At 38.2% G+C, this 27,380-nt stretch overlaps 1 protein-coding gene across 1 annotated transcript; it reads left to right on the top strand.

Annotated features, from left to right (window-relative positions):
* LOC110173755 (CTTNBP2 N-terminal-like protein) lies at positions 1-27,380 on the top strand. The gene is made up of 7 exons (XM_020939766.2): positions 1-131; positions 8,240-8,344; positions 21,757-21,996; positions 23,045-23,152; positions 23,742-23,930; positions 24,368-24,538; positions 25,455-27,380. Exons 1-7 carry the CDS (start codon positions 93-95, stop codon positions 26,319-26,321), a joined length of 1,719 nt encoding a protein of 572 aa, XP_020795425.1. The 5' UTR covers positions 1-92; the 3' UTR covers positions 26,322-27,380.

Here is a 27,380-nt window from a genome sequence, read left to right as displayed (position 1 = left end):
CTGCCAGACAAAAACTTCTTGGCAGAGCTCCGCTGCGTCGGGATCTGGGACCCAAATCAACTGAAACAAAACTTGTGACAGGAGAAAAGTTGATGCCGGAGCTTTTAAAGACTTCAGACGGCCACATGAAGGTAAGAAACGGAACTAAATAACTTAAACGCGCGTAATACCAGCGTAAAGAGACACGTGAGGTTACAGGCTGTGCGTCTGGACCAAGTTTTGACCCAAATAGAAGATGGTTAAGAAATCGAGGTTACAGGCCAATCGGTGTGTATGTTAGACTTAGACATCACAGAATCGTACATTTGCAACTTAAATAGGCTATCTTGCTTGTGTAATCATCAACTTGGCGTTCATAAAAAGGGGAAGACAACAAAAGTAGCCGGTCACTTCTTTGAACTCGAGTTACACCGTTGCAGTCTACAGCTGTTTAGACCTAACGGGGCGTCCATGAACTGCATCCTCCGTATTTGCGTATGATCCTTGCCTTTATTGCTTTTAAATGACTCATATAGGCCTACTTAAAGCTTACGAGATGGGAAGGGAGCACGTCGACTGTGTCCGTGGCCTACGTAATAAATAGGTTGGCCCGCAAATCCAATTTAGTTTGCAGTCATGCTGCTGCTCAGGCATCCTGATTAACACAAGGGAAATCATTAGTCCTTGTTAGCCCTGGACTAGGATCAACTGTGTAATGCGTTTTAATGGTTTGTATTACACACTGCATTGCATCGTTGTTGTGTTGTCTTGTCTTGCCATACTTATATTAAATCAAATATTTATTTAAAGGTGCACTGTGTAACTTTTCTGGTATGAGTCCAGCACCTGGTTGTGTCCGTGGATGCTAGAGAGATTGCTTTCCCTGGAATGTACAACAGTATGGTATGTGTATTTCTGTGTTTGCATAGAAATATATAAGTTTAATATCATACTGTGAAAAATTCCAGGCAGCGCAACAACCCTCCATCTGGAAAGTTACACAGTGCACCTTTACGTGTTTTTATTAGCCTTATTATTTATTCATTTGTACACCAGAGCATTGTATGATTTCACAAAGCAGGTGTATTGTTTGAAGTTGTATATTTTTTTAATTAATATAGGCCTATTTTCTTTGATACATTTCCAAAACATGTTCCAATAAATTACAAATCACTCATATTTTATCCCAGTCTGTTCCCTGCTAGGCCACGAAGACCAATGCACATTTTTAAATTCTTTTCCATATTAGATTTGGTTAAAATAAGTGTTACGCATTGGTCGTTTTTTGCGACTATAATCCACCGCCACACTTTCTGTTAGTCCCATTATTGCCTCACCATGAGCTGCTAACTTAAAAACTACCCACAGCCCCATAATAACGGTTTTATAATGACCCCTGATATGATGTGGGCTGCCTGGTTTTATTTTCTTTTTATACTGAGTGCTCATGAAGTCACTGCTCCCAAGCCAGCTGTACTTTTGTGCCTGAGTGAAGCATGTGTTTTTGCAGTGGAGGCTACTACTGTGTTTAATGAGTGACCGAGACAAAGCACTTGGCCAACCAGCTTTAAACTAACAGGACTAAAAAGATTACTGTCCCAATGAGTTTGAAAGCTCTGGAAACGTGGGAAAATCTAAAATTCTCATGCCATGTTTGTATTTGAAACCATTATATTTGATTATAGGCATCCAAACAATTATTATGTGATGTATTTTCATTGCACATAAGTTCAAATACACAAACACAACTCATTTACTAATTCTACCCAATTTTAAAAAAAAAATTGGGATTTTTGTGTGTTGGATTTGCAGTAGGATGCTGTACAACTTCAGAGCCCATATTGTCAACTTGGGGTGTGCAAAACTGGAAAATTTTGCAATATGGCTGTTGTATAACTGTGATACTATTATTGTGATATTTTAAGATACTTTTTGGGTCAAGAATTTCAGTTATAATTAAACACAAAAGTACATGCTTTAATTTTCTTAAATTAAACTGTCTAAAAGAATGAGAACCTCGCACATTAATACTTGAGACTGGTGCATTAGAGGAGAGGGAGCAAGCAGCCCAAGAACATTGAGAAAAATCCCGCACACTGTCTTACTTGCAAAATGTGAGATTTTATTAGGACATACAGTACAACGTTTCAGCACTAGGCCTTCATCAGGCAAACAGTCAACAACTAATTAAACTGTCAAAATAAAAAGTTAACCAAGACAAAACCAAGTCAAGTTTGGATTAAATAAGAAAAATCATGAGTAAAATCTGATTTTGCATTGGATTGTTGCTGGATCAAGAACCTTGGTGTTATTGCAATATATTGAATTGCGATATCGATTATTGCATCAGCCAATATTGCGATATCGATACTTTTGCAATGTATTAGGCAGCCCTATTGTCAACAACAACAGGAGCATTAACATTTAAGAGAAGATTGAAATCTGAACTGATAAACCAATCCAAGAATCCCATGTATTTGTTTGTAGAGGTCCACATACAACACAATTTCTGCAAGCAGCATATCTAGTTCTTTGCAGAGAATATTCTATCATCAAAATAACTGCAGCCTTTTTGATCTGATTATGATATATTATACAGCCCAACCATTCACTCTTCTAGCAGCAATTACCCGGGGCGTGAAATTAGCAATGGAGCCTGTAAACCCAAACTGAGGGAGGTAGAAGTCGAAGTTTAATTAGCATATTGGCCGTGCGGTGTAGCCACAGAGCGGGAGGGCTACAGATCGCACAGTGAAGGCCTTCTTTAGACGCTGCTGTAGGGATCAGGAGACATAAGCACAGTTCACAGGAGGCCAAGTGAGGGCCCAGTACACATGGAACTTTTCACTTCTGCGTTTGACTGAAGCGCCATTGTGCACGTCCAGTAAAGATTCTTATTAAATGTCACTCAGTTTCCCAGTTACTGAAAGCTGATGAAACGCGCTAGCCTTTAACAGTAAGAGTTAGTAATTGTAGTAGTCATCTGCAAGGAGGTTCGTCTGATTCACTGCCTCACTTTATAAAATAATGATTAAGCACAAATACTCCAAAGCACCATCACAACACAACCAGCATGCATCTTTCTAATGAAACTACACATTGCATCTGGTTTGTGAAGTTGTAGTGTATTCTTTTGCATCATGCTTTTGCATACCTATGGAAAATTGCCATGCTGAGCAGGGCTAACGTAGGCTTGTGGGTTGAGTCTAAGACAGGATCTAACTAGCTTGATTCATCAGCGGGTTTCATTTCGTGGAAAACGTCTGATCTTGCAGCATTAGGATTCGTTCGCTCAACTGTAGGTGGGTACTTTTTTTATTTAACCAATCGCTGCTATTTTTTTGTTACGTATGTAATGCACCGCCAATGGGGCAAACTGGTATATTAAGCTTTTCCCAAATCCCGTAGGAAGAAGGGTAATAACGTCTTTCCCCTTGATAAAATTCACCAAACATTCTCTTTGTTCCGGCTTTAAATCCTTGATGTTGGGAATTGTTGCCAACACAGAATGTATGGCTCTTCGCTGATTGGCTGGTGCCCAAACACGCACTTCTGGGGTTTTTGCAAATCGTGTAGTGTATTCCGATTCCTGACCTAGTCTTCTGGAGAGAAATGAAATTGAGCCGAGGCGCTAGGTGGCACCAGACTTGCTAGGATCTAACCATAAGGAGGGTTCAGATAGTACCTTGGAGATATCGTAGTATTATTCAAACATGCATGGATGACATATAAGACCATTTCAGGCATGTATTAGATGAGGGAACTACATTATAACATAGCAGAAAGGTCCAAAAAGTCGATTTTTTAAAGTAATACGTCCTCTTTAATAACAAACATATACAAAGATTTAACATTGCATAGTATTTGTATAACACTTTTGGGACACTCAGACTGCTACATTGCATTATTTTCTTCACTTTCTGCCACTTTCTATTCACATGGTTGCCAAGCTGTGCGTCTGACCACCGCTGTCATCACTCTCCACATGTATATCCTAGCAAGAAACAAGTGCCTTGCCAAAGGACACACAAGCAGTATGCATTGGCTGTACTTAGAACCACAAACTGTCTGGTTGGTCCCTCATTAGAGCCACTGTCACCAAAAAAAGTTAGCTTGGTTCAGTAAGGAAGACAAATCTCAAAAGTCTTAACAATTAAATGTGAGAGATGAGCAAAAAAAGAAACATTGATTTCAGTGGAATTAATTCTGCCAATGTCTGAAATTTGCTGACAGATGATAGACCTAAAAGACTCAAGGTGGTCATTAACAATTTGAAACAATTACATCTCAAATCGATAAATTGCATTAATGCCACAGGCCTAATTCTAGCTTTTAATTTCATGAATAAATCAAGTCAGTGGAATTAATTAAGTCTGAATTCTTCCATTATTGAAAAATGATGGATGCAAAACGACTCAAAGTAGTAATTAGCAGTTTGAAACGATTTAATCTCAAATCAATAAATTTGATTAATACCACAATTAACAAATGTTGAAATTCTAGCTTTACTAATGCTTTTTCATGTTTAAACTAACATATTTATACATTACACTCCCAACGTCTTGTGTGTGTGAATGTGAGCAAAAACTAGATTGTGGGATTTGTGGCTTGGTTGAACCTTCACTTGAAGCTAGGTCTGTCACGATAACACATTTTAAAGCATGATATATTGCTACAGAGAAATATAACAATAAACATTATTATTTAAACTACTTAATTCCTCTGTGCCAATAACAAAAAAGCAGGATAATCCATCATTAAAAGACCCTAAGTTCCAACAAAAAATTAACAGAATGAACCAATATTTAGCCATAGAAGTCACTTATTCAACTCTGTAAAGCTCAAATTTCATTGTATTGCAACAAAAATAACAAGAATTGAGTCATTTTTGTGAACAAAATGTACAGACAAGTGTAAATATTGAGCCCAAAATTATATAGTTTCAGCTGTCATATGTTGAACTATAAATCAATATAGTATTTATCTTGACAGGCCTACTTGAAGCTACCCTTGCCTTCATCTTCTGGATCAAGCTACAAAGAGTATTTTTACTCCCAACCGTCTCCCAGTAAAAGCTTTTTGAAGCGGCTTTATTTCTGTTATTAGTCCAGGCGCAGACTTCATCCATCATACACAATGTTTTGCCTTAGAACATGGATGCATGGTGTAATAACAGACCTATCTTTGATCCGATTTCAAAGAGAGAGGTCCCGTATATGCTAGCTGGGCCCGGCTGTGGTTGGGGCGGTGGAGGTGTGGATGGCCGCAGGGCTTGTCAGTACAACCCCCAGACAGCTGTGAGCGAGAGGCACACAGAATTTTCAAAACAAAGCAACCAACTGCCGTCGAATACACCAGGACAGGAGCATGTGCTGGGAAAACAAAGAGAAGACATTTGAAATCATATCAAGCGCTGAACTTTCAAGATGGGCTGTCTGTGTGTTATCTGATCTGAAGAGGGTGCCTGCAGGACATGTCAGCTGACGGAGGAAAAAGCTAGGCTCGGTTACAGTGGAGTGTTGTGGTCTGGAGACAGCATAGAAGGTTTTTAGGTTGATAAAAAGTCAAGGCTGTCCATGTCTGCTTTCTCAGGCTAAGGCGAGATGGGAATGAAAGTCAAATTGTGATGTGATCTCTCTGATGATGAACTGTTTTGGTGAGCTTGTGATTCACTGATTTTCTTGGTTCAGACTCATCCCCACTCCTCCTGTTGGTCAACCCTCCATGAAGCTCTAGTGGATTTAATCAATTACAGTGCAATGTGAAATTTCAAGAGAAGATGATTTTTACTTTTCAATTCACTATAGGCTTTTAGTTACCATACTAGACTGCAGAGGTGGAGACTTGCAAATTGTGACTTGGGCTTGAGTCAGACTTGAGTTACTAATTTTAGGACTTGAGACTTGGGACTCGACTTGGACTTGAAGGTCTATGACTTGGGACTTGACTCGGACTTGAGGCCTGTGATTTGAGAAGACCTGATGCTTGTCCTAAAAATATGTCTTTTGAAAATACTTTTGTCTTTACAATTGATAAATGTGGTGCTTAATTTTACAGGAACAAACTGGAACATGTCCCTCCCACTTCTCTTTTTCTCTATTTGTTACTTTGGATGTAACTAAAGTACTGTGCTACTCAAAAGTACTGTATAGTAATATATAGTATAATACAGTAGAACAGAGGGAGCTACATAGAACATGATCCTTCCATTTCAGTGCATACTAAACTGCAAAATCACTTATTAAGCACTTTTAAATCTGAAGTCTTTCTATTCTGACTGTAATGATTCACACTAAGATACTGTCATGATGTTTAAAAAGGAAAAAAATTGCATTTCTACAACTCTTATATAAATATGCCATGATTTTAAGTATGATTTAGTTTAAAATTCATATACATTGCAAAAGTCTAAGCTTTATTTGGTAATTTGGTTTAAAGACTTGAAATGACTTGAAGCTCAAAGCAGATGACGTGGACTTGACTTGGACTTATGGGCCAGTGACTTGAGACTTGGCTTGGACTTGTTTGTCTTTGACTTGGGACTTCACTCGGACTTGAAGTCAAAGACTTACTTGAGGCTTCAAAACAACGACTTGGTCCCACCTCTGCTAGACTGTATAAAGAAGTGGACTAAGGGAGAGTGACTTCACCAACTGTGTTCGGCTCCAGTCAAATGACACTCACAATGTTAGGAATTGATTTATGGACAAAATAGAAATAAAAACACCAGGATCATGTAGAGCGGGTTAATACGGACATTTTAATACCAAAATGACGAGGCTTGTATAGGCTTGAAGTCGATAGTGTTCCCATGTTTCACTTCCTATTTGGTGGTTTATTTATGTCCATTTACACCCATGTATACCCATTTCTATGGTCCTGGTATAGCTCCAAGCAAATCATGAGATATATAATATATATTATATATATATATATATATATATATATATATATATATATATATATATATATATATATATATATATATATATATATATATATATATATATATATATATATAATTATATTTTTTTTTTTGGCCCAACACTAACCTTATTAAATACTATAATAATGCAGGTTGTCACACATTATGCCATATTATCATAATGCCTCAAGCCAGTGTTGTGTAGTGTTAACAAAACATGTTTTTTTTCTCTTACTTTCCTTGTCACTTTTAATAGTTCAAATATGCATGCTGTCTTAATGAAACACCCACTTTAATATGCTCAGTTTACTTTTCTGTACTCCAAATATGATAAACTGTTCTGCCATGATTCTCCAAAGTCACTAAGCCCGGTTTAATGCACCAGTATCCCCATAAAGCTGATGAATTATTGAGTGAGATCCCATGTCTGTGTGGATGTTTGGTTTGGACGCTATTGGAGAAGAGGGGCTTTTCTTCTGCAGTATAATGAAATTACTGAGCATGTGGGAGATGCACTAAGACATGGCCCATTGTCACTTGACTTTTTGATACTTTTACTTTGATATGAGCAAAGTAGCATTGTTTTGTGGCGGCTGTATGTGCGAAAAACCTCAAACCCCATAATCCATTGCTTTTGCTCATGCACCGATCCATCTTTCTTAGTTCCAGTACCAATTTCGATATTATGGTTTTAAGTATTTGCCAATACCCGATATTAACAAAAATAAAATTACGTCAGAACTGATCCAAATGTGTTATGTAGCTGTTATTTGTCTCTCTAATCTAAGCACAGAACAGCTTTGTATAAACCAGAGCTCAAACATAATTCCTCCGTTGTGACTCGCTCAGAAACTCTCATAGTTTATAACTGAGTTTTATGAGAGTAAACTAAGATAGTTAAAACTGAACAGATTTTTAGAAGGGGATGTTCAATCCTGCAAATTTTTCAATATCAATGCCGATATCTGATACTAGAGCAGCTGCAACTCAGATTTTAATTAAATTTAATTTCAATTTCAGATCACAATAATTGTCTTAGGGCTTTTTAATTGTCACATCTATCTGGCAATAAAAGCATGTTGTGGGAAAGTTCAGTGGAAAGAATACGATTTTCTTTGCTCGTGTTAAATGATACAGGAGTGAGGATTTTGACTGTTTGCAAACCTTATTATTAAAAACCATAAATATTCATTATTGATTAAAAAGATCCAATCACAAGACATAGTACTCCATCCAAACTTTCCAAATCTTTGGAAAAATGACAATGATTGCACTAAAGACCTGCAGGGCTTTTTATTGCAGAACTATGAATTTATATTGTGTTTTCTTTTCCAGTCCAAACTAAACATGGAGAGACTGAGCAAGCCGGAGCTGCTGATGCTGTTCAGTGTCCTGGAGGGAGAGCTGGAGGCCCGGGATCTCGTCATCGAAGCCCTCAAGGTAACCGTCACCTGAGATAACATCATTAATTGTATTTATTTATTAAAAGGAGAATAGATTAAAAGACAAGATAATACAAAAGAAAAATATGTACTTGTGAATGTGCAGGATTGTAGCCAAAACTAATTTCCATCTTTAGTCAGGCCAGCCACATAACCCGCACGATTCATAAAACATGACAAAAGAGATAATAACAGCTTCCACATGCGTCTCTCACTCATACACACTCATACACTCTAAAACACAGGCGTATAAACTTACAACTTTAGTATTAAACATAAAAATGTCAGATATACAGTATGCTCTCACTGCATACACTAACTTTAGGCTATTTCTGGATAGGCATGTCCCAAATTTTGAAGTTCAATATATTGCTGAAGAAAATATAGGCGATAAATAAATAAATATTGAAATTAATTTATGCCACTGACACAATAAACCCAAAGTAGGATTAAAAAAACATTTACGACTACATTTACAATTTTGTTCAAAAATCATGAGCTGTAATAAATGGTAGAATGAAACACTTTAGTACTTAGTTTTTATCTACAATATAATGAGTCATAGAAGTGATTTATTCAACCTTTTATGGCCTAAAGGTGCACTCTAACTTTTTGGTTGGACTTCGTCACTTGCTTGTTTCTATGGAGATGTGACTGCTCTGCCTGAAATGTTCCACAGTATGACATTAAACAGCTATACTTTATATTTATTTAATTACAGGTAGTTTTATAGCTCAAAAATACCTGGAGAAACGGCCATTCTGATCTGTGAGCAGGGTTCCCTCTCCACAGATCAGACCTGCACCTTGGCCTGGTTTGGTCTCCATGAAGAACGAACGGTTTAATACAACACTGTGAAACATTCCAGACAAAGCAATAACATCTCCACAGAAAAATTATACAATGTGCCTTTAAAAAAAAAAAAAAAAAAAAAAAAAAGGGTCCAGCTTTCATATTGAACTCTAACTCTATATAGTAATTATGGTGACAGGCCTCTTTCCGGGACATACTAAATGAAAGCTTCAAGTGTTAGTTAGAGTCAAAGAGCAGCTGTGGTCTGGTCTGTCTTATGTCATTTACAAAGCCCTACGCAGGTGTCAGGTGTACAGAGCACGGAGGTATGTCAGAGCTGACGGCCAGCAAATTTAGGTAAACCTTAAAGTGTTGGAAAAAAAGCAGAGAAAAACCACAGGGAGGCCTCCAGGGCAGCTTCTGTAGGGAAGATTAATTATTGGTTGAGTTGGGTTTGAAAACTGTTTTAACAAGTGTGTAAATATCTCTTAGTGGAGGACCAGTAATTACAGGGTCATACGAGCAGAGATGGACATTTTGGTTTGGGCTGCTAACTTTGTGATTTGTGGTACAGCTTAAAGTAAAAGGTTCAAAATCTGTAATTTTTGCGTTAAACTCGTCAAAACAATGCCCGACATTTTGCTTTAAAAAGTAGTTTTGGCATAGTTTCTCACTTTCTCAGCTCAAAGAGTGACTTTTTTCATGACTTTTTATTGTAGGCCTCTGTGGAAGTTTTTTTTTTTTAGTTTTTTTTAAAGATATTCCAGCATTTAATCATCTGAACATTTTATATATCACTATCCCAGAAAAAAAAGCCCGACTGATTACTATTTTATACTTCGGATCTAAGCTGGTTGGGCATGTGAGGGTGGTCCAGTCTGCTTTTCCATCTCAAAATGCTGCCCTAACAATTTCGTGAAAAAGTCATGCATGTGAATACTAGGTTGTGAGAGCTACAGAGTTGGAACAGTTTAAACCATTTCCTCTGTTCACGGTTTGAAAATCACATAACCAAGCCTTAAAATAAGCGTATTATACATTCTTGTGGTTTTAATTTGCGTCTTTCGGTCGCATTAGCAAAGGTATTTCATATTTTCTTAAACTTAAAATAAATGAAGCATTGGGCTACAGGATTGCCATGCTAAATAAGCCATGCATCTGTTGTGAACACAATTTGACCACAGAAATGCTCAGAACAAATGATGGCTTACAGACTTAAAAACTGAGCTGGAAAAGTCTGGATTTTTACCTGTGATGCAACTATCCTGGGAAAATAGAAACAGAGAAATTTTTGAGGTTCATAGCAGGGCTACGTTGTAAAGAGGATTGATGAAGTGCGAATGAAGCAAAATACAACTCCAGCTATGTTTTTGAATTATGGAAATTAGTGGGAGATTCTCCAGTTTGAGCAGTAACAGTATGAATAATAAAACCTGAAAAAAGCTGGATCAGGCTAGAGATGGATGGGTTGATTATGGGTTTTCTCATGGCCAGTAAAGATTGTTTAGAATCCAGATCATTTCCCCCAGAGAGATTTGTAGTCACATTTTCAGCAGTTATCTTAATCTCAAGTGTTCAAGTAAAGCTTTCTGCATCTTCTTTAAGCACCATATCGGTTGAAACTAAAGCAAATATCGACCCGACATATCTAAGCCATGTTACAATGTTATTACCAAATCAAAAACAATACCCGGAGATGTGTTTTGTTTCATCCACTCTCCAAATCATTCTCATTCTCCAAATCTCAAAATCCTCTGTTTCAACTTGTCACGATGTCACAAAGAGGTAGTTTTCAAGTTAACGACTTCCTTTTACCTTCAGTTCAGTAAAGATGGGAAATTCCACGAGTAAAATCATCCAAATGATTCTAGTGAAGGTGTTTAGAGTGTTTAGAGGAGTTTAAAAACACAGTGGAGCACTTCCTGTATTACCACATGACACAGACTTAATATGCAGGGTGTATGTGTTAAACAAACGTGAATGAAAACACAGCTCCGGGTATGTTTTTGATGAGGAAACAACATTATAACAGTCTACAGAGATAAGAAAATAGAGCAGTATGGGTCCTTTAACTTGTGAGCTGCGCGTAAATGCTTTCACAGCCTCTCAAAGCGTGACTGAATCCCTAACTGAGCCTTTGGCGATCAGAGTCTCAGCTGAATGTTGCAGTGTTGTGTCTAGGCTGCATTCCTCCATCTCTCCAGGGGTATGACCATCTAAGGCCAGAGGAGTTACAGCACCGGGCGCCTGATGACTCAATGAGAGCCGGGGCCCAGAGAACAAATAAACATTGGCCTTAAGTGGAGCTGAGGGCAGGGTGCGTGTGCGTCGCTAATGCCTCCCCCGCTAGCACGAGCGCTTAACTCTTTCAGGGCCGGGGTCAATGGTGATAAGTGTGTCAAACATCTGGCTTCTCTCCTAAAATAAACCCAAAGGGAAAATGCTGAATGGAAAGTTAAATAGAAAGTCTTTTGTCATGGAAGGAAATGTATTTTATTTGGTGATTTTTATTTCTTTATTTCTTTATTTTAAATTTTCAAAATAAAGATGCATTGTTTAACTTTTCTGGTGGAGGGTTCGTCAATGCTTTTCTCCATGGAGATATTATTGCTTTGTCTGGATTTTTTCACAATATGGTATTAAACCTTTCTATCGTCATGGAGACCAAACCAGGCCAAGTTACAGGTCAGATCTGTGGTGAGGCAACCCCGCTCATAGTCAGAATCCCTGTGCTTGCACCGATCCAGCTTTTTCAGTTCCTATACCAATTCCGATACTATAGCTTTAAATATCAATATAAAATAAGACAACACTGATCCTAATGTGTTATGTAGCTCTTATGTAGCCCACAAGTAACTTCTAAACAGCTCTGTGTAAATAAAATATCAAACATTATGAGACTTTCTGGGCCAAATATGATGCATCTTGAATAAATAATCCAACCAGGAAATCTGCTCAACTAATATTTGGAAGCTGATATCGCATCCAGCAAATTTTTCAGTATCTACGCCAACTTCCGATACCAGTATTGGATCGGTGCATCTCTAGTTTTGCCAAAGTGCATGGTTCTGGGCTGGTAATGGAGTTTTGGCTCATGATTGTATTGGCTTGTGATCAACATCAAAGTAGGGTAACTGATAACTTTACTATCAACTCAGAAATGTAAGCAAGATGAAATTTTTAGGTTGAGATTTGAGTTAGCGCTCCCTTTAGTCGGATAAATACAAGCTTGAAGAAGAAAAAAAACAACTCATACCTTCCTGCCTCTGCTGTTAAGGAATTCACCCAAAGTGTTCTTATTCTCACACTGATAGTTATCTACAACAGAACTGCCTGTAATTTTAGTCCCAGAAGTCAGAGTCATGCTGCTTATACTGGACTAAATCGATGTGTAACAAACCACAGTGTCATGTGAACACCGATTAGTCACTATGGCTATGACAACAGATAATTGACTTTAAATTGGACCCATTGTACAGTTCCTCCAAGAAAACTGTGATACCATTTTTTCTTATGAAAGACCTTTACTCTGACCCAGTACTGCACTGGGCCTACGTGCTGCAGATAAAATAAAATTAGATTTCCACAATGAGAACTCTAGGCGGCCAAGGTTTTGTATATATAGAGAGGTCTGCTTTGTAACTTAATTTTAGCAATAGTCCACTTACACAAGAGTTTTTTATCCTGTTCCCGCCTGTTGTGTCCTTTGGCAAAACACATCTTTGGTCAGTCTGTCTACATTTCCAAAGCTCAAAATGCTCTGTTCCACCTTGTGATGTCATGAAGTGGTAGTTTTCAAGTTAACAGCTACGTTTTACCTTTTGTTCAGTAGAGATTGGCAATTCCAGGGCTATAAAATTATCCAAAGTATTCCAGTGAAGTGGCATGGAGTTTGCACTTACTGTATTACCACATGACATCACAAGGTGGAACAGAGTGTTTTCTATTGGAGAGAAGAACTCATTATGCAGGGTTTGTGTGTGGGTTAAAAGTGTGGATGAAACAAAATACAACTCCGGGTATGCTTGCGATGAGAAAACAACATTATAACATAGATCAGAAAATGGCGTAAAATGGGCCCTTTAAAATGCTAGGTTAATGATACGAGCTCTTCTATTTAATTACACAGCAGTACTATCAATGGCATCCCAAGTATTTGCCACATTTTTCCCTCGTGTGAGTCACTCTGCAGCTGCACTCTTCTCGCTGTGGCTTTGAAAAGGAAGTGCACTTTCTGGCAGGCCCTGAGTTTGGCTCCTAACGACTAGCGCTGATCCAGAGGGCCCTTTTTGTGCATTGGGGAAAAAAAGAACACAAGGCTTTTAAGTTGAGAGGGACTTAAATATAGAAATGACTCTGTAATTTAAAAGCAAATGATGCAGGCGAGCTTACCTTATGTGGGACTTTTATAGGGGCAATGGGAGGAAAAGAAATTTGAACTGAATTTGAAGTTGCTTTGCATATCTTTTCTTTTGGAGGGTTTGTCTCCGTGGAGATGTTAATGCTTTGCCTGGAATGTTTTACAGTATGATATTAAACCTTTCTGTCTTCATGGAGACCAAACCAGACCAAGTTACAGGTCAGATATGTGGAGTGGCAACCCTGCTCACAGTTAGAATGCCTGTTTTAGGTATTTTTGAGCTATAAAACCACCTGTGATTGAATAAATGTAAGGTAGAACCATTTAGTTTAATGTCACACTGTGGAACATTCCAGGCTGAGCCATGATATATCGATGTAAATAAGCAGGTGATGGACCCCTAACCAAAAAAATACCTTGTGCACCTTCTAACATTATTGAAATCTCTTTATATATTTGCTAAAAAATAAATAAAATAAATTCGGCCGGTGGACACTGCAGCATGCTAGCTAGCTCACTGTGTCTCGAAACTGTCAGTTTTTTTTTTAAATCGTAAAATGTAAAACAAAATAAACGAATACCCAATTATTTTTATATGTAGATGAATTCAATTTGTGGCTTAGGGTTATTTATTATGCTTCAAAATTAGCATTAGCATTAGCATTAGCATTAGCATTGAGACACAAACTTCTCCCTTTGTAAATACAGAAGTGCTCCTCTGAAGTATTCATTTTATTTGTGTACTGTACTTTTGAACGTGCTGTGAGTGACATCAACCCACAGTGCCCTGTACGCTGTCTTATCTTTTAAATATTTATTCATTTTAGCACGATTATGCAAAAACCTCACAGTGATAATATTGGACAGGAAGTAGTGATACTAACAGTGTGGTTTTTTCGGGCACTGTTTTGCACAGTGTCAGTCTGACCAGAACTGATGAAGCTGCTTGGATGAGCTGTGACACATCCTTACTCAAAAAAACTTTTGTCCAGTTGACAGAATTTAATTTTTCTTGCTAGACTTGGAGAAACTTTATTGATCCACAAGGGAAATTATTTGGACACAGTAGCTCACACATCGCAATACATTAAAATAACAAAAAGCAACAATATAAATGGTAATAATAATTTCAAAATAAGTAGAAAAAATAACAAGAGACTGGTGTCAAATAAGGCATTATATAATTATATAAATGTATATGTACAAGTAAAAAGAAATACATAGGAATATAATAATAGCCCCCTACAAATATAAGGTTGTAAAGAGGAAACAGGAGCTCATTCTCCAACAGGCTCCTACAGCTTCACTCAAACAGGGAGAGATTCATGCCATACTTCATACAGATGTACAACTCACCCTTATATAACAGATAACCCTATGCCCTGCCAATCACTATTTCATATTTGCACTGTTTCCTCCTTTCTTTTGCTATGGATCCTGTCCGGACTACTGAGGGATTACACAGACTCTATATGTGGTTATGTATGATTCAGCATTGTTATGGGAAGCTCCTCTTTAGACTGCAAGACGAGTCACAGCTATCCGGGGTAGACAGTCTAATAAATAATGATGCATTAGTCATATATAGAGATTTATTCCAGATGCTCAATGTTGCTTTACAATTTTTGGCAGTTATGGGAGTGAATTTAAAGCCGAGTTCTATATTAGGAATAGGACAAAATCGTGAAATAAAAACACTAGACCATAATGACGAGGCTCCCAGCAGTTACAGAGAGAGGGGTGACAATTTTTCAATGTAAAATCAATTGGATTCAGAGTCAGTGGAGCCGGGTGCGCCCCATGCTCACTATGTTTGGAACGCGTTGGCTCCTGGGTTAGTTATGTCCATTTTTATATATATACAGTCTACAGTATGAGCCACTAGAGCCACTGCTGCTCAACCTTGGCACCATATTACCAGTGATCTCCCATCCAGTATTTACAGGCCCAGTCCTGCTTAGCTTCTGCGATTCTACAGGATTGGTCATTCTCAAGGTGGTATGAATAATGTAATATCGTCTTGGCTAAAGCACATTCCTGAATCCTCCATCCATATTAGGCATACAGTCATAGAGTCCTATTTCCCACCGGTCGCTGCTTGTCTATCCAGTAACATTTTACATATAAACAAGGAATCCATGTATTTTGATTCCCTGTACATCATAAAACTGCTCATTTGTTGTAATCTCCATTATCCAGCCCACAACATTAACAAGTGGTATTATGCAAAATCAACTTTTTGGATCTTTCTACCATGTTATAATGTTTCCTCATTAAAAACATGCTTGAAGAGGTTTTATATGTCAGATGTCGATCTCTCTCTGACATTATTCTCCTTCCTTACGGTTAGGACTGTGACTGTGTCCATGACTCAGCCCACAAGCCTGTCAGTCATGCTCCCACGTGACCATTTTTCATAAATACACAAAAGCAGGAAACGAAACATTACACTATGACTTCACAAACCTGGTGCGATGTGAAGTAGTTTCATTAGCGGGATGCACGTTGATTGTGTTTCGGTAGCACAAGGGGGGAGCAAATTTGGAGAGGGGACTTGTCAATAACGAAAATATGTTGATCAAAACAATATATGGTATGTGTTAGCAATTAATACCCCAAAGAATTGTAATACACCCCTTTTAAATATATGAAAGAGTACAGACATCTCTCTGGGTTGGATTAACTTCATGTGTCTCTTCTTTTTGGAATAAGCTCAACCCAAAACACAAAGATCTGTATAATGAATGTAGTTTGCATTACAAATTTACCATTGGCGCTTTTGTATATGTACAGTATGATGTAATGAAAGCACTATAGCAAGATTTGGAGTCTTAAGAAAAGAGATGTGATTCCCATAATCCTGTCTTGCGGAGGCTAAAAGAGCGCCTTTGTGTTAGCTTACTGGAGGAGGTTTGAAAAGAGGTGCGGATTGACAGACTGACATTGTCCCGGAAAAATAGGCCCAATTATCCTGCCATAGAAATGTGTGAAAACTGGGAGAGGTTGAAGAGAGATTTACTGCACTGACAACAAACAGAGAATCTATAGAAATGGGAAGGGTCCTGAATGCAGTTTGACATGAGGATTAATGTGTTTAAATGGACTTAATTAAGGTTGTATTACAGTAATAACGTGCTACTGAATTCTCCCATGGAAATTATATCAGATATCAATTATAGAAATTGTTTTTTGGATGGGTAGAGAGAAAGCAAATTAAAATGTGCGAGGAACCACCCTGAGTCCTGACATGCAAGTGAAGATTAGCATAACAAAGTAGCTAAGTTTTTCAAACATATAAAATATTTGTAATATTGTGATTTTGGTTGAAATGCTGTTGCAAGGTGATTTCAAGTTCAACAAATTAGATAGAACATGGAGAAAAATCCCACACACGTCTTACTTGCAAAATGTGAGATTTATTATGACAAACAGTGCAACGTTTCAGCACCAGTTTCCCTGTTTTTTGGGGTTTTTTTGCCAGATGAAGGCCTAGTGCTGAAACTTTGCACTTTGTTTTAATATTTTTTTTTATAAATCTCATATTTAGCAAGTAAGACGGTGTACGGGATTTTTCTTTACATTCTTGATTTGCACCCTCTCTTCTAACTAACCTGTCTCAAGTAATTGATCTGCAAAGTTCTTTATAAGTTAAACAAATAACAAATTACAAACAGGAGCGAGGCAGTAAACATGTTGAACATTGTATTCAACAACTTGGTGCCTTTGCTGGTGCAGCTCTTAAGTTTACAAACTCATTATAGCAATGACTATTAAAATTATTCTTGATTAGTGTTGTATTTCTGGATGTTGAATATATCATGAAATATTTGAAACCAAAATAATGTATATATATTTTTTCTACTTCTCTGTATATGGGCAGCACAGTCAAAACTCCCAAATATAACATGAATAAGTCAGATAAAGTCATAAAAGAGTTAAAAAAAAATAGCAATACAGGTGCTCTATGAGGGTTAAACTAGTAGTCTTGTATAACATGAATATTTTAGCCATCTAGGGATGCACTGATACTGATACTGGTGTCGAAATATCAGTTCCAGTTAAGCCAGTATCCTGGTTGGGTCTTTAATTGTATGTAATAAGATGATTTACAGGCTGATTTTGGCTTAGAACGTCTCATAATGTTTGAACTTTAATCCATATGAAGCTGTTCAGTCATGACGTGAAGGATAAATAACAGTTACATCTCTTGTGGAATAAATTAACTATGTAGGAAAGTGCCGTTTTCTGTCCCTAAACTGCTGTTGGTTAATATTGGCTTTTGACAGGTACTTTAAGTCAAAATATCAACATCGGTATGGGAAGTGAAAAAGCTGGAATGGTGCATCTCTATAGCCGTCATGTTATTTTTTTGTAATTAAGTTATCTGTAAAAGCTTTGAATATTACCCTGTATCTGGAGACAGTTTGGTTATGTTTATAGAATTTTACATACAGTTCCTTTTCTAAATATTCGCAAAACATAAAAAAAAAAAAAAAAGTGATGTTGTGACTTCCCTAGTTACACTTTTCACCCACGTAGTCACTGTTGTGTAATAGACTACATCAGACATGAGTGAATCCTCTTGGGCTTGTCATATATTTCTGTTGTTGTTGTTGGACTGTTTGATGTGACTCTCCCCTGCTCCCCAAAGACCACATCAAAACCAGTACAAGTTCCACATCTACGCCCTCCTCTCTCTTAGCCTCAGGATGACAGTGATAAAGTCTGTCATTTGCCTTCAGAACCATGTGAAGTTTTCATCAGGTTTTTAATTATTTATGACTCAATAAATGTGTCTCAATTATAAAACACAGAGATGCCGACCTGTGCGTGCTTTGAGTGTAAATATTGTCTCCTTTGATGAACCTTGCATAAGTAGTCAGATCCACTTGTCTCAATCTGTGCAAAGATCAAAATGCTCTGTTCCACTTTGTGTGTGTGTGGTAGTTTTCAACTCAGCAGCTCCTTTTACCTTAAGTTCAGTAGAGATATGGAAATTCCAGGGCTAAGATGATCTAGGTGATTCTTGTGAAAGTGTGTGGAGTTTAAAAACACAGTGGAGAACTTCCTGTATTAACACTTTCAATGATAAACATAAACCAGACAGGTGAATTCACTATTTAGATTCAATAGTGATTGCATTTAAATCAGGGGACCCCAACCTCCGGGCCAGGGACCGGTTCCGAGCTGTGAGTTGTTTGGTACCAGGCCACGAAAGCACGAACCCCCCTCCCGTACGTAGCGCGTACCGTCCCTCACTCCCTTATTAGCGTAGACCGTCCCCCCTCCCGTAGGTCACGTGGGCGATGCCTCTAAACCAAAACTAAACCAGAACTAAAACTAGGTCTAAACTAAGTCTGAACTAGGTCTAAACTAGGTCTAAAATGGGTCTAAAAACAGGTCTAACACAGATCTAAAAACGGGTCTTAAAACAGGTCCAAAGCAGGTCCAAAGCAGATCCAAAGCAGGTCTAAAGACAGGTCTAAAAACAGGTCTAAAACAGATCTAAAAACGTGTCTTAAAACAGGTCTAAAACAGGCCTAAAACAGGCCTAAAGCAGGTCTAAAGACAGGTTTAAAAAACAGGTCTAAAAACAGGTTAAAAATAGGTCTAAAATAGGTCTAAAAACAGATCTAAAAACAGGTCTAAAAACGGGTCTAAAAACAGGTCTAAAAACAGGTCTAAAATCGGGTCTAAAAACAGATCTAAAAACAGGTCTAAAAACAAGTCTAAAAACAGGTCTAAAAACAGGTCTAAAGACAGGTCTAAAATAGGTCTAAAATAGGTCTAAAATAGGTCTAAAAACAGATCTAAAACGGGTCTAAAAACGGGTCTAAAAACAGGTCTAAAAACAGGTCTAAAAACAGGTCTAAAACAGGTCTAAAACAGGCCTAAAGCAGGTCTAAAGCAGGTCCAAAGCAGGTCCAAAGCAGGTCCAAAGCAGGTCCAAAGCAGGTCTAAAGACAGGTCTAAAAACGGGTCTAAAACCAGAACTAAAACAGGATTTAGCCAGGACTTAACCATACCGCACATACCGTGCACGGCGCCTCCTCCCATACCTCGTCCCCCCCCTCCCAACCCCTTCTGGCAAAAAAGGATGGGGACCACTGATTTAAATGATGTTAAATTCAATCACTATTTAGTTCATCATAGGTAAGTAGTGTAGGGGCTGAGAATTCAAATTACACTTTTGAGTACAGCATCTGTTTTCATTAAAGGTCCAATATTACACACAATTGACTCTTGGGAGCTTTAAGTCATGTTAGAATGTTGTTACCTCATCAAAAACTTACCTGAAGCTGTGTTTTATTTCATTCACACATGTTTCAGTACCACTTTATTATTAGTCTGTCCACATCTCCAATGCTCAAAACACCCTGTTCCACCTTGTGATTATGAAGCAGTAGTTTTCAAGGTAACATCTCCCTTTTGTTTAGTAGACATTGACAATTCCAGGGCTGAACTGAAATTATTCATAATTCTTGTGAAGGTGTATGGACTTTAAAAACACAATGGAGCACTTCCTGTATAACCACATGCCATCACAAAGTGGAGCAGGGTGTTTTCAGTTTGAGAGAAGAACTCAGCCTAAAAATGCAGGGTTTGTGTGTTAAACATGTGAATGTGTGAATAAAACAGAACAGAACTCCAGGTGTGCTTTTGATGAGGAAACAACATTATAAAAGTTGAAGAGGACTGATGGCTTCTTTTATAGAGAAGAAACTTGCTCTTTTGAGCTGTTATTGACGAATGGCACTGGAGTGTGGACCTACTTGTCTAATGGCCCATCTACTCATCGTAAGCGGTCAATAATGTTGTATGGATCCTCTCTGAGCTGCACTTTAAACTTGTACAGTAATCTCGTATCAGCCGTGAGCCGTCCTTCGCGCTCTGACTGAAGATACTGCACTGTCTAATCTCTTTATCCGCTTTTGTGACCCCTCTTACTCACTCTGTGTCTCTGTCTCTCTCTCTGTCTCCTTCACTCTCACTCTGTCTCTCTCTCTGTGTCTCTCAATGTTTCTTTTTTTGTCTAACTTTCTATCTTTCTTCCGCTCCACATGATTTTGGCAAGTGCACAAAAATTGAAACAGCGGAATACTCTTAACCTCTTAGTTAAGTTACTAAGTCTGAATCATTCTTAAACTATTTATTAATTACCAATGAACTTTATTAAGATTGGTTGATTAAGGTATAGTTATCTTAAAGTGGTCAATATGATCAGTGATATTTAATACAGAAAAATTGTCTAGTTTCTTCCTCCATATCTGAACTCTGATCCAAAGTCTCTGTCGTTCTCTCTTATCCTCTCTGTATCTCTCTCTCCCTCCCTCTCACTCTCTCTGTCTCCCCCTCTTCCTTCCGAAGTCTGAACTCTACTTCAGCTTCTCTCTCCCTCTCGACTTCTTCCCTTTCACTGTGCTGTGTTGTGTGCAGACAGTGAGCAGGTCTGTCCAGGCCAGTTGAAAGCAGCTGTGTGTGTGGTTAAGTACAGACAGACTCACAACAGCTGGAGCTCTTTCCGCTTGTTACTGAGATCTGCTTTGGTGTATTTCCTCTTCCTTTTTTCTATTCCTCATCCACAGCTCATCTATTGACCCTTTTGGACGTTTGATCATGTTTAGCAGAAGGAACTTGATGCATTTGCTTAAATGAAAGCGCACAGACTTGCACTTTTAAAATTAGATTCTATTGCTTTAAACTTCATAAATAATAATACACAAAAATGCCACAATGGGACTGTCAGAAATTGGAGCGAGTCAAAGATAATTATCAAACTTTGTAATCTCAATTTTCTTTTCATGCATGGGTTTCAGCTTCCTGTTATTTCTGTTATTATTTTGAGGGCCTGCTCCTGCTTGTCTCCGTGGAAATATTATTCCTTTGGCATAATGCTCCACAGTATGGCATAAAACATGTATATCTCCATGGACAATGTTCCGAAGTATGTTTTCATTAATGTTCTATTTCTGTGTAATTATAGTTGTTCTGAGATTCTTGTAGATTCTTGTTTATCAGTTCATATTTCAGTCTTCACTTAAACGTTGCAAATAAAAAATAAATAAATGAAAGACAAAGTCACACAAAGACACAAAGTCAAGCAACCCTGTAAGATATTTTGTATTTTGTGAGTTCATTTATAATCTGTCAATTTATGTATTGTTTCTTCTTTGTTTTTCATCAATTCTCATTTCAGCCTATGGTGCCAGACAGAGTTTATGTTCTAATAAATCCTTGTTGTTTTGCTCTTGCCCCAGGCCCAGAGAAAGGATCTGTTTGTCCAGGAGCGCTATGGTCGGTACAACCTCAGTGACCCGTTCTTGGCTCTGCAGAGAGACAGTGAGGTGGTGGGGGGGCACAAGGAGCAGAGGGACCAGGGCTATTCCTCCTCCACCTCCAACCCTCTGGTGGTGCTCAAACTGGTGGTGAGCCACTGCAGGAGGATGCAGGACAAGATGCTGGCCCAGCTGGCAGCGGCCGAGAGCAGGCACAGGAGGGTGAGTACACAGCGTTGTGATGATATTAAAATGTTAAAGTGGGACTAAACGCAGTCCACTGAACTCCACCCACAGCCACATTGCAAACGTTGTACCTGGAATACTAAAGAAAGGAGTAAGGGTGGAAGAGGGGCAGGGTCTGGGAACAGTGTGATTGGTCTAATGTGTATCCACACTTCAGACTCCGCCCCTGCAGCCAGCTGTTTGAAATCAGAAACATCTGGCTGTAATCTGGGCAGTCATGTGTGATGTCATGTAGTACTTGATATTGTAACAGCCACTGGAGCCAGAACACTCAATTTGTGTCAAAGCTGCAAATTTACCTAGATTACATTAACATTGCCAAAAAGGGGTTTAGGAGCAGTAGAAAATGCTATTCAAACACCAAATACACCGTTTAATAGCAAAATTTAGATTTAGTGTACCATTTGAAACTTAGCTAAGGAAAAGGTCTGAAAAAGATAAATGTACAATATTGTTAAAACATGAACTGCAATAAATAAATAGCAGAATGGAACACTCTGTAATACTAGTAGTTAGTTTGTTTTTGTAATAACAGAAGTTAGTTATTCAACCCTCTGCAGCTCAAATCTTATCAAAGTACAATGAGTTACAAAAATATTCTCCACCCTAGTACAAAGAAAAAAGTACTGTTTCGTTCTGCCATTTCTAAAACAATGAAACATACTTAGACTATTCTTACATTATTCAGGAAAGCTCAGTTTTGTCCTATTTATGTTTTTTTTAAATTTGATATCTATTAAAATGAGAATTATACTACTGAAATAGTAGAATTTTACGGGCAACATGACATTTGATGTACAGGAAAACACTCAAAAGAGCAAAAAATCATTTATAGATTAGTTTTTTGGTTCCTGTAGACTTTTCTTGGACTTAATTTTATAGGTTCCCATGTGCAGCTAAGACACACATTTGCATAATTACTGTTCATCTTAAAATTGAAATAGACACAAACTTATAATTTCCCTTCTGGCATAGATTAAGTGAGTTTACATATCTCTCTGTCTCCCCCTTGTGTCTGTTCCAGGTTATTGCAGATCTGGAAGAGGAGAAGAGGAGGCACGCTGAGGACACAGCCGAGGGAGATGACGTGACCTACATTTTAGAAAAAGAAAGAGAGCGTTTACAGCAGCAGGTAAAAGAACTGTGACAGATTTAAAGCAAAATGTCCTTACTACGGGGATACTAGAGCTGCAACGATCAATTGACAAATCGTGACTAGTTGACTAAAAAAAGAAAAAAATCTGTCCTAATTTGATAACCATAATCATTATCTGAACTAAACAGACTCTAAAACACATGTAAAAAGACAGCAAAATAATCTGATCAAAATACTGAAAGGAATCAACAATTTCTGATTTTCGTCAGTAGTGTTTATTTACAACAGAAAAAAGTAGGTGTGTGCAAAAATATAGATATATAGTGATTCTAAATTTGGTACACAGTATCTACAATATAGTATTGTTATTGTGGGCTACTGTTTTGATTTATTGGCAAGAGTTTGTTATCTTTGAGCTATTTTTTGTGACCACACTACAATTTTGTTGCTTATGTAGTGGAAGGAAACTATTTAATGCAATATAATTATACACTAATATTGTATCGTGAGCCATGTATCTTCTATTGTATTGAAGCATGAAGAACCTTGCAGTGTCCAGCCCTAGACTATGAACATTTCCAGCGTAATTTTCACATATTTTGCTGTCCTTGTGTGTCCCTCTCAGTTGGAGTTTGAGCGCAGTCAGGTGAGGAGGCTGGAGAAGGAGCAGAGGCGTCTCACAGAGCAGCTGGAGGAGGAGAGGGCGCAGCATAAACAGCTCTCCTGTGCTTTGGCCAAAGAGTGTAAATGGGCCAGTGCCAGAGCTCTGGAGGAGGGACACAGACTCTCTGAGACGAGCCGCAAACTTGACAAGGTATTGCACACTTCTAAAACAATGTAACTTATGTAACTAATGCAACTTATTTTTTAATTTACGGCAGTCTGAATTTTTATGTTCTTTTTAGTATTAAATGCTATTTCTGATCTACAATATAATGTTGTTAGCTCATCAAAAACATACATGGAGTTGTGTTTTATTTCATTCACATATGTTAAACACACAAACCCTGCATTTTCAGTTTTGGAGATGTAGACAAACTAATAATAAAGGATTACTCAAACATGTGTAAATGAAACAAAACACAACTCCAGGTATGTTTTTGATGAGGTAACAATATATGGCTTAACAAGAGTTAGTTTTAAGTCTTTAAGTCTTAATCAACTGGCTAAAGAAAACCAATATAGTTGAATCTTATCCTAATCCAATTTAAAGCTATTGTGTCATTAAAGCCATATTTGGTTGTGCTCCAGGAGCGCGAGTCCTGTCACAGCCTGAAGAGGGAGCTAGAGGAGGAGCGCAGGAAGGCTCTGAGGATGGAGGCCCGGGTGGAGGAGCAGCTGGCCGAGTTTGACACAGAGAGAGAGCAGCTCAGATCACGACTCAAGAAGGAGGAGGCCCACTGCTGTCAGCTACAACTACAGGTCAGAACCTGCACCACATATTGCAGAACCATCACTTTTTGCTCTGCACAAAAAACAAATCCAACCAAATATTATGTCTATATTAAAAAGCATCCAAATGTCATGTACCACATCAAACTTCATTTGAGTTTACATCAAGACTGGCACTAAATCTGGCCCAGACGGCACTAAACCAGGAATAGAACAGAAGCAAATATCATCTACATCAGGACTAGACTAGAATCTAAAACCAGTTTCCTGTTTCTCAGTGCATGGCACTCAAGTCAAGATAAAATATATATTTGCACTTCATAGGCACTGAACATGAGTCAAACCCAAAGCATTACATTAAAAGATGTTAAAATGTAGAGTAAAAGTCCAAAGAAGAGAAATAACTGCAGAAAAGCTGACAATAAACCACAAGTAGTTTTGTGTTCATGTCTCACAGCACCATAAACATTTTGTTAATTGCTGAGATCAGCCTTATGTTTAAAAGTACAAATCAGGTATTATTTTTTTTATCTTAAGAAAACAGAGTTATGCTTGGGTGATGTCAGTTGCTTACATAGCAAAGGAGGAGGGAGAGATGGAGCTGCACCAAACTGACCTGCTCCAAGATGGCCCCAAGCAAACTGTGCTGATGGGGAAAGAAAAAGTTTCAGAATGGCCCTTTCCCCTAAAAGAATAATTACAAATGAAAGCTTTTATTGGTGTGGTATTACTGTTTAAAGTATATAGAAGACACAGCCATTTTCACATTTTATACGTAATGTGTTTTTTTTGTTTTTTTTTTTTTACTTAGTGATTAGCGATTTTGTCAGACAGAAGAGTTTGTTTATCTTTACTTTGTTTATCTGACATAAAGAATAGCTAAATGTAAGTTTAAAACTGAAGACAGAATGAACCATTACCAAAGTGTATTGTTCTTTTGTTTCAGGTGGAGGAGCTGCGGAGAAAGTTGGAGGAGGTGACCAGCACTACAGTGTCTGACTGCACAAGACTAGCTGTGGACAAAGGACAGGAGTGGGCCACTAAAGTCCCTCCTACCAAAGTGGTCCACATGAAGCTGGAAGATCTAGAGGAGGACAGAACTCAGGTCCAACCATGTGTGAAGATCAATGGTCATCACAGCCCCCCAGAGACCAACGGGCACAATGGACCAATCCTGGATAAAGTTCACCTTCAGAATGGAACTGACATCCAAAGTACTATTCTCCCTCCCCTCTCCCCATCCACATCTCCAAACCTCACCAGACACCCTGCCTCCAGTCCTCCCACTTCCTACCAATCTCCATACCAGGCCGGAATCCACCAACGCTTCCACGCCGCTCGCCACAAATTCCAAGGCACTTCCGAGACCGAACCTGCCCTTTCCCCCCCGTCAAAGGAGCAACTATCTACAGCCAGTCCTCCTGACGCTAGCCCGGTGAAACAGCTAGCCCGAAGCACCGTCACCCAAGTCCTGTCCCGCTTCACCAGTGCCCAACCCAAGATAACCACGCCCAATCCCTCGCCATTCGGGACGGATTATCGCAACCTGGCCACGCCCCTGTCTCCTGTGATCGGCCGAGCGACTGGAGCGTTGCAGCAGGGTGTAAAGTCGCCGTCTATTTCCAGGGCGGAGAGGGGCATACCGCCGCCCATCCCCCCAAAGAAACCTGGCCTGGCACAAGCTCCGCCCTCGCCCGCTACAACGCCCAAGTCTGGAGGGCATATGTCCGACAGTTCTATGACAGGAAGTTGTGGGCTCATTTCGAGTCAGGAAGGGGTCAAAGAGATGGATATGGTGGTGTCATCCAGCTAAGATAAAAAAATTAATAAAAAAAGAAAATGGACTATAATTTTAAAATACATTGCTGCTCTGCTTATGACATCATGTAATTTCACTTTTCAGTAATGACAACTCAGATTAGCCTTAACGAAGTATGAAAAATTTATGATTCATAAAGAATAAATAGTAGTCAAATCTTATTTAGGCTTAGTCTTTGTAACTGTTAAACTAATATTCTATGCGTAACTTTTTAATTAAGTAGTTACTAAGTCTGAACCATTCTTAAACTATTAATAGAGTATTTGTTCATTATGAATAAAATTTTCCTTATGCTTTGTAAAAGGTGCACTGTACAACTTTTGAAGTGGACAGTGCACCACCTCCTCACCAAGTCTCACGTCAGATTGGCGAAGCATTTTTTTTAAGTAACAGGACACCTGCAATTTAATGAATACAGTTAAATGTCATACTGTGTGCAATTCCAAGCAAAGCAATAACATTTCCATGGACACAAGCAGGTGGCGGACCATCCACTGGAAAAGTTACAGTGCACCTTTAATTAAAGCTTATTAACGTGTATCCAGCCATTGAAAATGAACTGAGACTCTTTCCAACCCAAGAATGTATACAATGTAAAAGGTTCAGATACTACTTTTGCCCTTAAATAATTGTGCATATTACTTTTATCAATACTTTTTTAATATTAACAAAGATGGATCAGTTTATCTCGCTTATTAATTTCTTCTTCAGCACCATTCCTAGTGTAAGTAAGTACTTGTCGTAGTACTTTGACCAGTGTACATTGTCAAGTAGTTTGAAAGGACACTCACATTAGAGAAGTCCTTTTGAAATGTAAATAAGTATGTTTATAATACTTAAATAGTGTTTTTACTTCAGATACTGGGTATATTTTTACTCTAAGTCATTGTGTAGTTCACCTTGTAATACTTTTGGATGAAAGACCAATGCACTTATATACATTGTTTTATATTAAATCAAATCAGATGATGGCTTTGTTTATCATTCCTTTAAACATGCTGGAATATTAAAATTAACATATTTAATAAATACTGTATGAATGTATTAAACTTA

Source organism: Boleophthalmus pectinirostris, unplaced genomic scaffold (genome assembly GCF_026225935.1).
Source record: "Boleophthalmus pectinirostris isolate CB_2022bp ecotype Guang Dong unplaced genomic scaffold, ASM2622593v1 HiC_scaffold_3, whole genome shotgun sequence".
NCBI classification, from domain to species: Eukaryota; Metazoa; Chordata; class Actinopteri; order Gobiiformes; family Gobiidae; genus Boleophthalmus; species Boleophthalmus pectinirostris.
This window is presented reverse-complemented; position numbering and strand designations above follow the sequence as displayed.